At 34.7% G+C, this 12,434-nt stretch overlaps 1 protein-coding gene across 4 annotated transcripts in view; it reads right to left on the bottom strand.

The window, feature by feature from the left end:
• SPINK5 (serine peptidase inhibitor Kazal type 5) overlaps nucleotides 1-12,434 on the bottom strand; it is a 69,479-nt gene that overhangs the window by 52,842 nt on the left and 4,203 nt on the right. For 2 of the 4 annotated variants that reach the window (XM_033406840.2, XM_049708046.1), the window contains exons 3-4: nucleotides 9,834-9,961; nucleotides 7,923-7,992 (exon numbers count right to left, since the gene is read on the bottom strand). The exons of 1 other annotated variant lie outside the window; for it this stretch is intronic. In XM_033406840.2, the coding sequence (XP_033262731.2) occupies nucleotides 7,923-7,992; nucleotides 9,834-9,961 (198 nt within the window). The remainder of the gene's footprint in view (nucleotides 1-7,922; nucleotides 7,993-9,833; nucleotides 9,962-12,434) is intronic. One more of the 4 variants, XM_033406841.2, reaches the window with a different exon arrangement.

Here is a 12,434-nt window from a genome sequence, read left to right on the forward strand (position 1 = left end):
AAGGAAAAATATATCAAAGGAAAAAATTAAAGAAAGTCTTAGGAAATTCCAAAGGATCAGTGTCATATGGCCCATGTTCTTTGACCACAATTCAATAAACTTAAGTTAATTTAAAATGGAAAAAAAGTACCACATATTTGTAAATCAAATAATGTGTTACTAAATAAATTTGGGAGGGAGGAAAGTTAAGAAATATTTGGCAAAGAATGACAAATGAAAACACTTCAAGTACAAATCTGAGACAGATGAACACTGATACCTTCAAATACACTTGTCATGAAATTTAGAAAGTTAAAATTTAAAGACTAAGTATTGCTCAATTCACTGTAAAATGAGCAGCAGAGCAAATAGGAATGAATAACATAAAGAACAGAAACTACAGAGAAAATTAATAAAAAAGCTAATGTTATAGTTTTCTAGTACAACTGATAAAAAAAAGAAAGAGAAGATGACAATTTAAAAATATATATAGTGATATTGGAAATAACTGAACATTAAGAAATAATACAATGAAAGCATATTGTGAGTATCCATATGCTAATGCATTTGAAAACCAAAATGGAGACATGGCTACAAAAAAAGTAGAAAATACCTCCGCTGGTGTCCTAAGCAGGAGGAAAGTTGAACGTATCAATAAGTATATTAACTAATTGATATACTGGTCTGAGATATTCTCTCCCCAAAATGCCCCATTTCTAATAGACTTAAAATACATTTTTCTAAAACTTTGAATTTAAGGAGTATGTACTGGAGACATAGTTGGGTTTTTTTTTTTTAGCATATAATAGTCTCAGCCTTTTGATTGGGATGTTAAAACCATTTACATTTAATATAATTATCGATAGGATTGTATTTACATATGCTATGTTTCTATTTGTTTTTAATATACTCTTGTTCTTTTTACTTCTCTATTCTTCCACTATTGCCTTCTTTTTGGGTTAAATATTACTAGTGCGTCTTTTTTATTCTCCTGCTGATTTTATGCATTTATTATACATGTCATTTTCTGATCGGTTACTCTAGTGATTACAATAAGCATCCTAATTTATCACAATCTACTACCAATTAATACTTAATTCTAGTAAAATATAGAAACTTGGCCCCAATTGTAGCTCTATTTTCTCTGTCTCCTTTCGTACTGTAACTATCATACATGTTATATTTGTACACCCAATAAAACAGCATTATAATCATTGCTATATACAATATTATATCTTTAAAAGAAGCTAGGTGAAAATAAGGGACATATATTTATAGAGTACTTCATATTAACCCCTATATTTACCATTTCTGGTGCTTTTTATTTCTTTTTCTAATTTCAAGTTACCATCTGGTGGTCATTCCTTTAAAGAACTTTATTATTACTTATAAGACAGATCTGTTAGCAACAAATTCTCTCAGATTTCATTGATATGGGAATATCTTCATTTTGCCTTAATTTTATAGGGTAATTTTTGTGGATATAGAATATTGGTTAACATTTTTTTTCTTTCAGCCCTTTGAGCATCTCTTTCCATTGCCTTCTGACCTTCATTATTTTAAATGAGAAGCCAGTCATATATAATGGGTTATTTTTCTTTTGCTACTTTTAAAACTTTCTCTTGATCTCAACATTTTGATCATAATGAGCCCAAGTGTAGATCTCTTTGATTTGTTCCATTTAGAGTTTGTTGAAATTCTTGAATATAAAGATTCATTCTTTCATCAAATTTGATACATTTTAGGCTGTTATTCGTTCAAATAATTTTTCTATCCAGTCTCTGTCTTCTGTTTCTGGCATTCCTATTTCACATATACTGGCATTCTTGATGTCTCAAGGACTCTGCGACTCTGTGCAATTTTTGTCAATATTTTTTCCTTCTGTACTTCTTTTGTTAAACTTTATTAATCTTTCTTCAAGTTTACTAATTCTTCTTTTATTATACAATCTCAAAGCTGCTTTTGAGGCTTTCTACTGAATTTTTAAAACTTGAGTTATTGTGCCCTTCATCTCCAGAATTTTCATTTGGTTATATATATACATACATATATATGTGTATATACATATATATATATATACACATATACAAGTGTATATGAGGGTGTTATATATAACTTTTCACTGAAAATCTCTATTCATTGTTATTACGTTTTCCTTTAACTCTTCAAATATTGTTTTCTTTAGTGTTGGACACCTTATAAATAGCTTCTTTAAGTCTCTGTCTGTCAAACTAACATCTGGAACCACTCAAACAGTTTCCATTAACATTTTTTCATGCCAACTATGGTTCATATATTCTATTAACTTTGCCTATTTCATAATTTTTGTTGAAAACTGGACATTATGGATAATATAGTTTAGCAACTCAATTTATTCCAAAGATGATTTTCGCTGTTTTATTGTTTGCTTCTTTGGTTGAGCTAAATCTCTGATCTCTTGCTCTCCCATAGTGTGCAGCTGTTGATGTGTATGCTAAGAAAACGTTTATTCAGTCATACCTTTGTATCCATTGGGGGAGTGGTTCCAAGACCCCCATGGATACCAAAATCCATAGATACTAAAGTCCCTTATATAAACTATGCACATCCTCCTGTATACTTTAAATTATCTCTAGATTACTTACAATACCTAACACAATTTAAGTGCTATGTAAATAGTTGTAAGTACAATATAAATACTATGTAAATAGTGGCCAGCATGGGGCAAATTCAAGATTTGCTTTTTGGAACTTTCTGGAGTTTGTTTGTTTTTAATATTTTTGGTCTGTGATTGCCTGAATCCATGAATGTGGAACCCATAGACATGGAGGGATGACTGTAGTTTTTTGGTTTTTTTAAGCCTGACTTTTTAGGTTTTTTCTCCCTGGATCTGTGTAACTTAGCAGTAGGCCAATGATTAGACAGAGTTTATGCTCAAGCTAGTAAGGTGTCTATCCTCCACAGATGGACCTGTGTATGTAGGAGAGGGTATTCAAATTTCAGGCTACTTTTACGTCTACCCTAGCATTTGCTTTCCACTGGGATTTTCTTGTGTCTTCTAAGTGCTTGCACACATCCCTATGATTGTCCAGGACTTTATGAATTGCTTAGTCCCTTTTTGTCTCTGCTGCCCTGTTATGAAGACATAGCCAGAAATATGCTTACTGCTATAACCTAAGATCATTCTCCTTACTGGAGTAACCAAAAATATCTCTGGATATGTCAGTTGCCCACTACTCAAAATTAAATAAACCCCTTTCAACATTTGCAGTGCAGTTGCTGATCCACATAGCCTGCTCTGTTTTGGTAGACCCTCCATATCAACCAAGCCATGGGAGTGAGATGGGACTATCATTAAGCAAGAACATCATAGAATCCCATTGCTCTTACCCAGAGTTCAACAGTTTTTCAAGCATAACTGATTGTCAGATTAACATAGGCTGCTGGTCAATTTCCAGAATGCTAAAATGGTTGTTTTACTCAATTTTGTGTAGCCTTATAGTTGTTCTTTGGGGAGGGAATTAGCTGACCTCCTTATTCAGCAATAGTCTGAAGTGCCACCCCCTCAGGGTAATTTTATATTGATTCCCAAACCAGATAAGAATAATTAGCAAGGGGAAAGTATAGACTCATTTTACTTACAAAAATAGTTTCAAATTTTCTAAATAATAACTGCAAATCCAACAGTGTATTAAAAAATGCATTACGATTATGATTTACCCTAAGAAAATAATAATGATTTAACATTTAGCATGGTTATCAAAAAATGTATTATGTTAATAGACTGAAAGAGAAAAATTGTAAAATTTTTTACAATTTGATGTGATAATGTGATTATCATGTGATAATGATCAAAACATATTCAGAAGAATAAAAACAGAAAGGAACTTCTAAACTTACTAAAGTTTATAGAAAAACACCTATGGTAAACAATATACTTAATGGAGAAACTTTGGCTATATTGCATTTAATATAGGCAGAGAAAGGGCAGATTGAAGTCCATTATCATTGCTACTGTTGAACTACTGTATTGAACTCTAGATCCTCACCAATGATATAAGGAAAGAAAAAGAAAGAAGTGACAAGATTGAAAAGGAAGTTATAAAGCTTCTATTATTTGCAGATGATGTGATCAACTTACAAGAAAAAGACAACAGAATTAAAAGATAAATTATAAGAATTAACAAGATATCATAAAGGTTTTTAACAGAAGATAAACCTATAGAAATCAATAGAATTTGTCTATGCCAACAATAATCAGATATAAATACCATAAACAACAAAATACCACTCAAAAGAGCAATAAAATTACAAATTTTCTAGGTATTGGCAAAAAATACCTGTGGAGAATATTTTATAGATTTCATAAGATACACAAAAGTTATATGAATTAATAAGATATTCTATGCCTTTGACTTGGGCAAGTTACTATTGTAAAAAGTCAATTTTACCCAAATTAATTTATAAATTCTCTGTAGCCTTTACCACATTGAGTTCTCAAACTCAAGTTGGATTTTTAATAAACTTAGTAAATTTTTTATTTCAAATATGTATGTGGAAAAATATATATCTGTGCATAGGTAAGTCAACTTTGAAAAAGTGAGATAAGAAAGGGGACTTGTCTTATTAGTTATTAAAGAAATGAACAATATGAACAAAAAAGGGAACTTAGAAACACATACACACCTATGAATTTAATATCCTACAAAGTTGGCAACTTAAATCAATGAGAAACACTGAATGAATGAATTGATCGATTAAAAAACAAAAGTTTCTACATAGGCCAAAGATGTTAGTGATTAGAAATTATGGAGGATTTCAGAAAACTTGGGTGGTAGGAATGGAAATCATGAAAAGGAGTCAAATTGGAATATACGTTGGATGCAAAACCAAGACTTGTTGATGGATTGCATATCAGAGTCATAAGGTTAAAGGATGACATACATAGTAATGAAGAATAAATTGATGATGCAAGAGAGAGAGGATGTCTATAGGAGGAAACTTCTTGAACAAAGCATCTTATTCTGAGAGTAAGAAGCAGGGTTAATTTTCTTTTTATTAACATCTTTATTAGAGTATAATTGCTTTACAGTGGTGTGTTGGTTTCTGCTTTACAACAGTGAATCAGCTATACATATACATATATACCCATATCTCCTTCCTCTTGAGTCTCCCTCCCACCTTCCCTATCCCACCCCTCTAGGTGGTCAGAAAGCACTGAGCTGATCTCCCTGTGCTATGCGGCTGCTTCCCACTAGCTATCTATTTTACATTTGGTAGTATATATAAGTCCATGCCACTCTCTCACTTCATCCCAGCTTACCCTTCCCCCTCCCTGTGTCCACAAGTCCATTCTCTACATCTGCATCTTTATTCCTGTTCTGCCCCTAGGTTCATCAGAACCAATTTTTTCTTAGATTCCATACATATGTGTCAGCATACGGTATTTGTTTTTCTCTTTCTGACTTACTTCACTCTGTATGACAGACTCTAGGTCCATCCACCTCACTACAAATAACTCAATTTCGTTTCTTTTTATGGCTGAGTAATATTCCATTGTATATATATGCCACATCTTCTTTATCCATTCAGCTGTCAATGGACACTTAGGTTGCTTCCATGTCCTGGCTATTGTAAAGAGAGCTGCAATGAACACTGTGGTACATGACTCTTCTTGAATTATGGCTTTCTCAGGGTATATGCCCAGTAGTGGGATTGCTGGGTCGTATGGTAGTTCTATTTTTAGTTTTTTAAGGAAATGCCATACTGTTCTCCATAGTGGCTGTATCAATTTACATTCCTACCAACAGTGCAAGAGGATACAAGACGAAAAGACAACCCTCAGAATGGGAGAAAATATTTGCAAATGAAGCAACTGACAAAAGGATTAATTTCCAAAATTTACAAGCAGTTCATGCAGCTTAATATCTAAAAAACAAACAACCCAATCCAAAAATGGGCAGAAGACCAAATAGACATTTCTCCAAAGAAGATGTACAGATTGCCAACACACACATGAAAGAATGTTCAGCATCACTAATCATTAGAGGAATGCAAATCAAAACTACAATGAGAAAAAAAAAAAAACTACAATGAGGTATCACCTCACACCAGTCAGAATGGCCATAATCAAAAAATCTACGAACAATAAATGCTGGAGAGGGTGTGGAGAAAAGGGTTAATTTTTGATGGGAAAAATCTAAGCAGAGAAAGTAGATTGTTTTCTTTTACAGTTAAGAGGAAAATAACAACAATAAAAATATACTATAATTGCATTAATCTATTCACACACAGACAAGTAAACATCTAGACAGAAATTACTTGAAGGCAAACAGCTAAATATTAACTGCCTTAATTTATAAGTAAATAATTTCCTAGGTAGCAAAACATGTAACCATAGGAACTTTATCTAGAGGTCAAAATTATAATTCAGGCATAAAATGGTAACAGAGAAGTATAATGTCTTAATATTCTATCATTTTATTTCTTAAAAATCCTATTTCATTAAAATTCAGTAAATGTGTGTCTACATATGAAAACGTACCACTAGTAATGTTTTAAAACAGTAGGTTTAAGAATGATGTGTGTGTGTGTATGTATTGGGGGGATTTTTGTTTGTCACTTTCTTGTATTTTATATTTTTAAACACCAATGATATATCAGTTTTTCATGAAGAAAAAAGAGGAGGAGGAAGAGAATGGATTTTATAGCATAAGCCTCTCTCTAAATGTCACAAAGAAAGGCAGATTTGAAAAGTATCAGTAAAGTTTTCTGACCCTCACAGATTTGGGGGAACATAGAAGCAGCTCCCTTTTGCTCAAAGAGTTTGTAGTTATTGACCAATTGTGTGGTGACTATGTTATTGTTTTAAAAGTGAGACTGGTTGAGCCCGGGCAAAGATTTGGTTGACTCGGTCTACTGCGGAGGCTGAGGTGCTCAGACAGTCCTGAGTAACACTGACAAGGAGAATGGTAGCTTGGTTAGACCAGGGATATTAATGTAATTTGGGTGTGCCTTCCCTGACTGATCATTTTAGTTATGTGTCAGAGGCAGGAGAGGAGGAAGAGAAAGAAGATATTGGAGAAGAAGCTACATAGGAGACCTGGAATAATATGAGTAGTTGTCAGAATACCTGGCAATAGCCCCAGCTTTGTCAATAACTTATTGTAAGACATCGTAGACAGAGAGTTCAACAAGTCTGGGCCTATAACTTTTATTTTTTTGTATAAATAAGAATTTTTGTATAATAAAAAATTATTTATAAAGGGAAATGGTTATGTGTTGGGTTGCATCTGTATAGTTTCTTTCATTTTATTTAATTAAAAATTTTTTTTACCACAGAAGAGTTTTCTCCAACAAATATTAGCCTGAATCCCAATTTGCAAAACAGATATAAATAAGCAAGTCTACTTGAATTAGGAGAAATCTCCAAGTATTAGAAAATATGTTCAGTCAGAAGAGAAAGAGGAAAAGAGAAAGGAAATAAAATGAGTCAAATGTCTGCTAACACATGTTAAACATTGTAGCTGGCTTTTAAAACTTAGTTTCTCATTTGATCCACATTCCATTTCACAGGTGAAAAAACTGAGACCCAGATATACATAAATTGTCCAAATTCTGAGACTTGAACTTAGTTCTACAGTCCCGTGAATTCTCTTGTTGGAGCTAAGACAGGACAGTAGAAATGAGAAATGGCCATGGAAGGCAGACATCACACTGGCTTACACCACCTCTTAGCATCTGTCAGTGCCCCAGATGTTTTCAGAGAGTTGGGTCATGGGTTGGACCTATGGACAAGCTGTACCAGATATTTAGCCTACCCCTGGACTACGCCATGTTCCCTCCCTTCTAAGTAGCTGGTCTCAGAACAGGTATGACCTAGTAATTAAGAAATAAAGAGATCTGAATAGAGTTGAACATAATCTCTAAAGCAAATATGACAAGTTGACTCCAAATAGTCTCACCTTTGCTGGGGCAGTAGCCCTGGCTCTTGCTAAATGCCTGGCCCTTTTCTGGGATTTTGCTTCTTTTTCTCTGGAAGATAGCAAAGAACAAAATAGCTCAGATATGCTTGACCAATTTTAGGTCTAACATCATACACGGTAAACTTAATTTTGGCTATTCTTCTCAGCTTAATCTAGCTTGTCAGAAGTGGAGGTATGTCTGGAAATAACCACAGGTACTGTAAATCTCTCCTCAGTGCTGAAATATATCTCAAATGTGGTTCTATTAAAGGCAAGAATCTTTACTGTTAACTGTATAACTGATTACCCACCTTAAATACTTCCATCATCCAGGTGGTCACCAACTCTAAAAGCCATTTATATCATTTTTGGAATGCTCTTTGAAAGACCATATTCAGATTGATCCAAAATCTACCCACCTGTTCTTGGTCTGAGGTTCCAATCTCTAAGGACCCACAGAGCAAATTCAGCAATTTAAAGATAACTTTAATGCCTCATACAGTCTCCTCCTTTCCAGGTTAAGAAGCCAAGTTTATCCCAATATAATTTACATAAGTAATAAAGATAATAATTGCGTGAGTGACCTCAAAGTGATAAATAACCCGCCTTGTATGTCTAAAGGCATTTAATTTTTATTTTAAATTATTTTTCAATAAATTTATTCTATTTATAGTTTCAGTCTCCTAACAAAACATCCTATGTAACAAGGAGGAAACTCTTTAGTAAATATTACACCTGCTGGTTTACATTCAGCTTTCAAGAGGCTAAGAAAGGATTGTTCAACTTGCCCTGGGAGTCCTTCCTCCCTAAATTTTGCCCTGCCTTCCTTCATCTTCCTACAGTGTCTTCAATAGGAGCAGCACATGTGATCAGAGCTTTGTTATCCCAATATTAATGACTATGTCAGATTAAATGACACATTACCAACTTGGCATTTTAAAAGCTGATTATAATATAATTATCTTCAGTGGGTAAGTTTTGTGTTGGCTTGGTACCGAAGTTTTTTTTTTTTTTTTTGCGGTACGCGGGCCTCTCACTGTTGTGGCCTCTCCCGTTGTGGAGCACAGGCTCCGGACGCGCAGGCTCAGTGGCCATGGCTCACGGGCCTAGCCGCTCCGTGGCATGTGGGATCTTCCCGGACCGGACCACGAACCCGTGTCCCCTGCATCGGCAGGCGGACTCTCAACCACTGCACCACCAGGGAAACCCCCAGAGTTGAAGTTTTGATGGTGGTCAGAAACCGAGAATGAATTCCCTGTTCAAAACCAAATTCGGTCCCTTTGATTTGAGGACTTGCAACTGATAACTCAAGCCTTTACCACCTATGGAGTGTCACTGGATAGAAGGAAATAGTTAAGAAGCATTGCAAAGATATCAGTAAACCTCCAGGATATTAATTCTTTCTGAGTTGTGGGGAGTTGGAAGCCACAGTCAATCCTAGGGTCCATCTCATGTTAGCATAATCCTAGATGTCTGAAGACACTGGCAGCTCACAGAGTCAGGGTGTATCCTGATTCTCCTGGTTGGCTCTCACAAGAAGAGTCTGGCATCATTCTCAGGGGTACAACAGAGTCAGGTCTTAACAGGCTCAAGAATTCTTTTCTCCCAGGGTCAGAAAACTCAACTTGGAAGTACATCCTCAAAAAACTATTAAGTGTTACATGAGGTACTGATACCAGGCCCTCTGGGATATTTTGGAATACCATGAGTGATTATTAAAAACTTTCCGAGTGGGTGGCATTTATCCAACTTTACTTGATGGTAGGTATCACAGTGATCTGCTAAGCATTTTTATTTACCCACTTAGATTTAGAAAAGTATATTTGACAGAAAATAAAAATAATACATTTAGTAGTTCAGAGAATAACTGGTAACTCAAAACACTTGAAAGAAAGATTGAACTTTACTCACAATATCATTTTGCATGTGGCACATTTGTTGATGAACACTATTCCATCAGAGCTTTGAAAAAGGTTTTTATCTCGGGAACAGAACAGTTTTCCATTTTTCATCAGTGCCCTATATTCATTGCATGTTTCCTTAGGAAAATATGAAAAAAGTGCTTACAGAAATCTCATCAAAGCAAGACTTTACCTTCTAAGAACAATATTATTTCATGACCACCACCCGCTTTGTATGGAAGACATTCACTCAGGTGATAAAGATAATACAAATAAAAGTAATGAATCTGGATTGTCTGTTGGAGATTGAAAATTCACCTAAAAGCATTCATCTAAAGTCATTAGTGAAATGGAAAGAACAAGGGACTTGGAGTCAAAAGATCTGAGCTTATCTTCCAGGGTTCTCACTTACAAGCCCAATAGCCATAGCAAATGAACTTCTCAAAGGCTCATTTACTCTATCTGTAAAAACAGAGGATATAAGTATATGTGTTTCATAAGTTTCGTGTGGATTAAATATCATAAGCATGTAAATCCCTCAAAGAGTGCCTGATACATAGCAGATATTCAATAATTAGATTCTCTACCTCTCCTCTTCCTCCTGCTTTATTATTATAGCTGTTGTTGCTATTGCCATTATTATTGGAATATGCTAAGATGATGCATATAAAATACCTAGCACACAGTTCAATAATATTGGCCATTAAAAGGTATATGAAAATGTTGCAATATATTTGATGAAGGCCTGCTATATGTCACTCACTTTTTTTCTAGGAGCTTAACATTAATGATGCATTTGCACTACCTAGTAAAGTACTGATTTAAAATGTTATACTACCTATTAGTTTAGGAAATCCACTGGTCCTTTAAAGCCTTTGTAATCTATGTTTTCTTTTTTTTTTCTTTTGGTTTTTTGTTTTGTTTTGACTTTGAAAATACAAAGCATAAAGATCCTCGCACCAGAAAATATAAGTAAATCAATCAAGCCTTTGCTCCAACTCTGACATAGGCAACCTCTTCCAAAGGACAGATTATAGAATTCTATTCAGCCTCCTATATCTTCATAATAATCATTCAGTTAATCAACAAACACTTATTATGAGGATGCTATACTTTCCTGGGTGTCATGGATACAGCAATAAATAAGGCAGGAAGGATCCTTGCCTAAATGGTGCTTACCATCTAATGGATAATGATGTAACTAACCTAGCATCCTATAAACAGGAGGCAGTTGGTAGCACTTGCAGAATAAATGATTAATGGTGAAGAAGAATAAATAATTTCAGAGACCAGCCCTAGGAAATTTCGCTAAGGGTGACCTACTAAAACATCTCTAAGAGTATTACCACCACCCAGTGATCTTATCTGAGTAGCAGAGCAATAATTTCTGGCAACAGACTGACAACTGGGCCTCTTGAGATCCGTGTCTGGTCTCTGATTCTATAGTATCTTATGCCAGTATTGCAAGTTACTGCTTAGCTGGCTGGATATAACTGATTCTATAAAGTCCAGATAAAAACATTGTCATAGAACCAGAGAACAGCCTGGTGACTCTGTAATAGAAATATATCCCTTGTGAAGTAGGTCTTAAAGAAAGTGCTGAAAACAAAGATTCATGATAACACTAGAATAAAGCTTTAAATAGTTTTTAGTGGTCAACTGAAAAAGAACATTCTCAATCAAGATAATTCCTGAATTGGACTTCTCCTGTGTCATAATTAGAAAAATACCTAAATCCTAGAAAGACACACTTTTATTTTTATACGAATGGACAACTGAGTCCCAGAGAACAGGTAAGAAATTTGTTCACAGTTTGTAATTAGTAAAGATGGAACTCGATGCTATTTTTCTGAGTTATGAGGTTATCCAGTGTGTTCTTTTGGGAAATAGGAAAAGGCCATAAAAATTGAAATCAGCAGTTGTGTTTTTCTCTGGGAAAAAGGAAATAACCTCCCAATGACCATAACAGAGAGGGCTGAAACAGGAACAGGTCTGGACCGTAAAGGAATCCTGAGTTGGTGAGATGACTTCCCAGCAACCGATTACTTGCAATCTAACTTCCAGTCTTTGGCTCATTTTTGTTTTGTTTTGTTTGCTTTAGTTGCTCTTTGTGTTTTCTCTACTTGTCTCAGAGAAACTGGAGCCCTGTAGGGCCAAGCTCTTTCTGTTTTCCTTCACTGGCTGTGATATTGCCCAGTGTTTTCCATTTTTCCTCCCCAGGCATCACCATAAACCCCTCAGGAGCTGGCATCACCCCTGCTCTGTGTTAGAGCATCATCAAGGTTGCCATGGCTTTGTATTAACTCTTCTGGGATGACAAATTTAAGCATATGGTAAAGATCCTTGCAGATTACTCCAGTGCTTTTCTGTGCTATTCTGGCTCATGTTTGTAAAATTCAACATGTTTTTATGTTGTACTAGAAAGAACTTGAGCTACTGAACTTGGAAAATAAAATTTCCAGCACTATAAGAAAGACTAAATTAATAGTTTTCATTTCTGACAAAATATCCAAAGACTATGATCAGAAATATTTCCAGATAAATAATTATGTTTTATATTCTTTTTTGCTTATGCCAACACGAGAGGTGGCTAAATTTGTTTTTAAAATGT

The sequence above is a fragment of the Orcinus orca genome, chromosome 3 (assembly GCF_937001465.1).
Source record: "Orcinus orca chromosome 3, mOrcOrc1.1, whole genome shotgun sequence".
NCBI lineage: Eukaryota > Metazoa > Chordata > Mammalia > Artiodactyla > Delphinidae > Orcinus > Orcinus orca.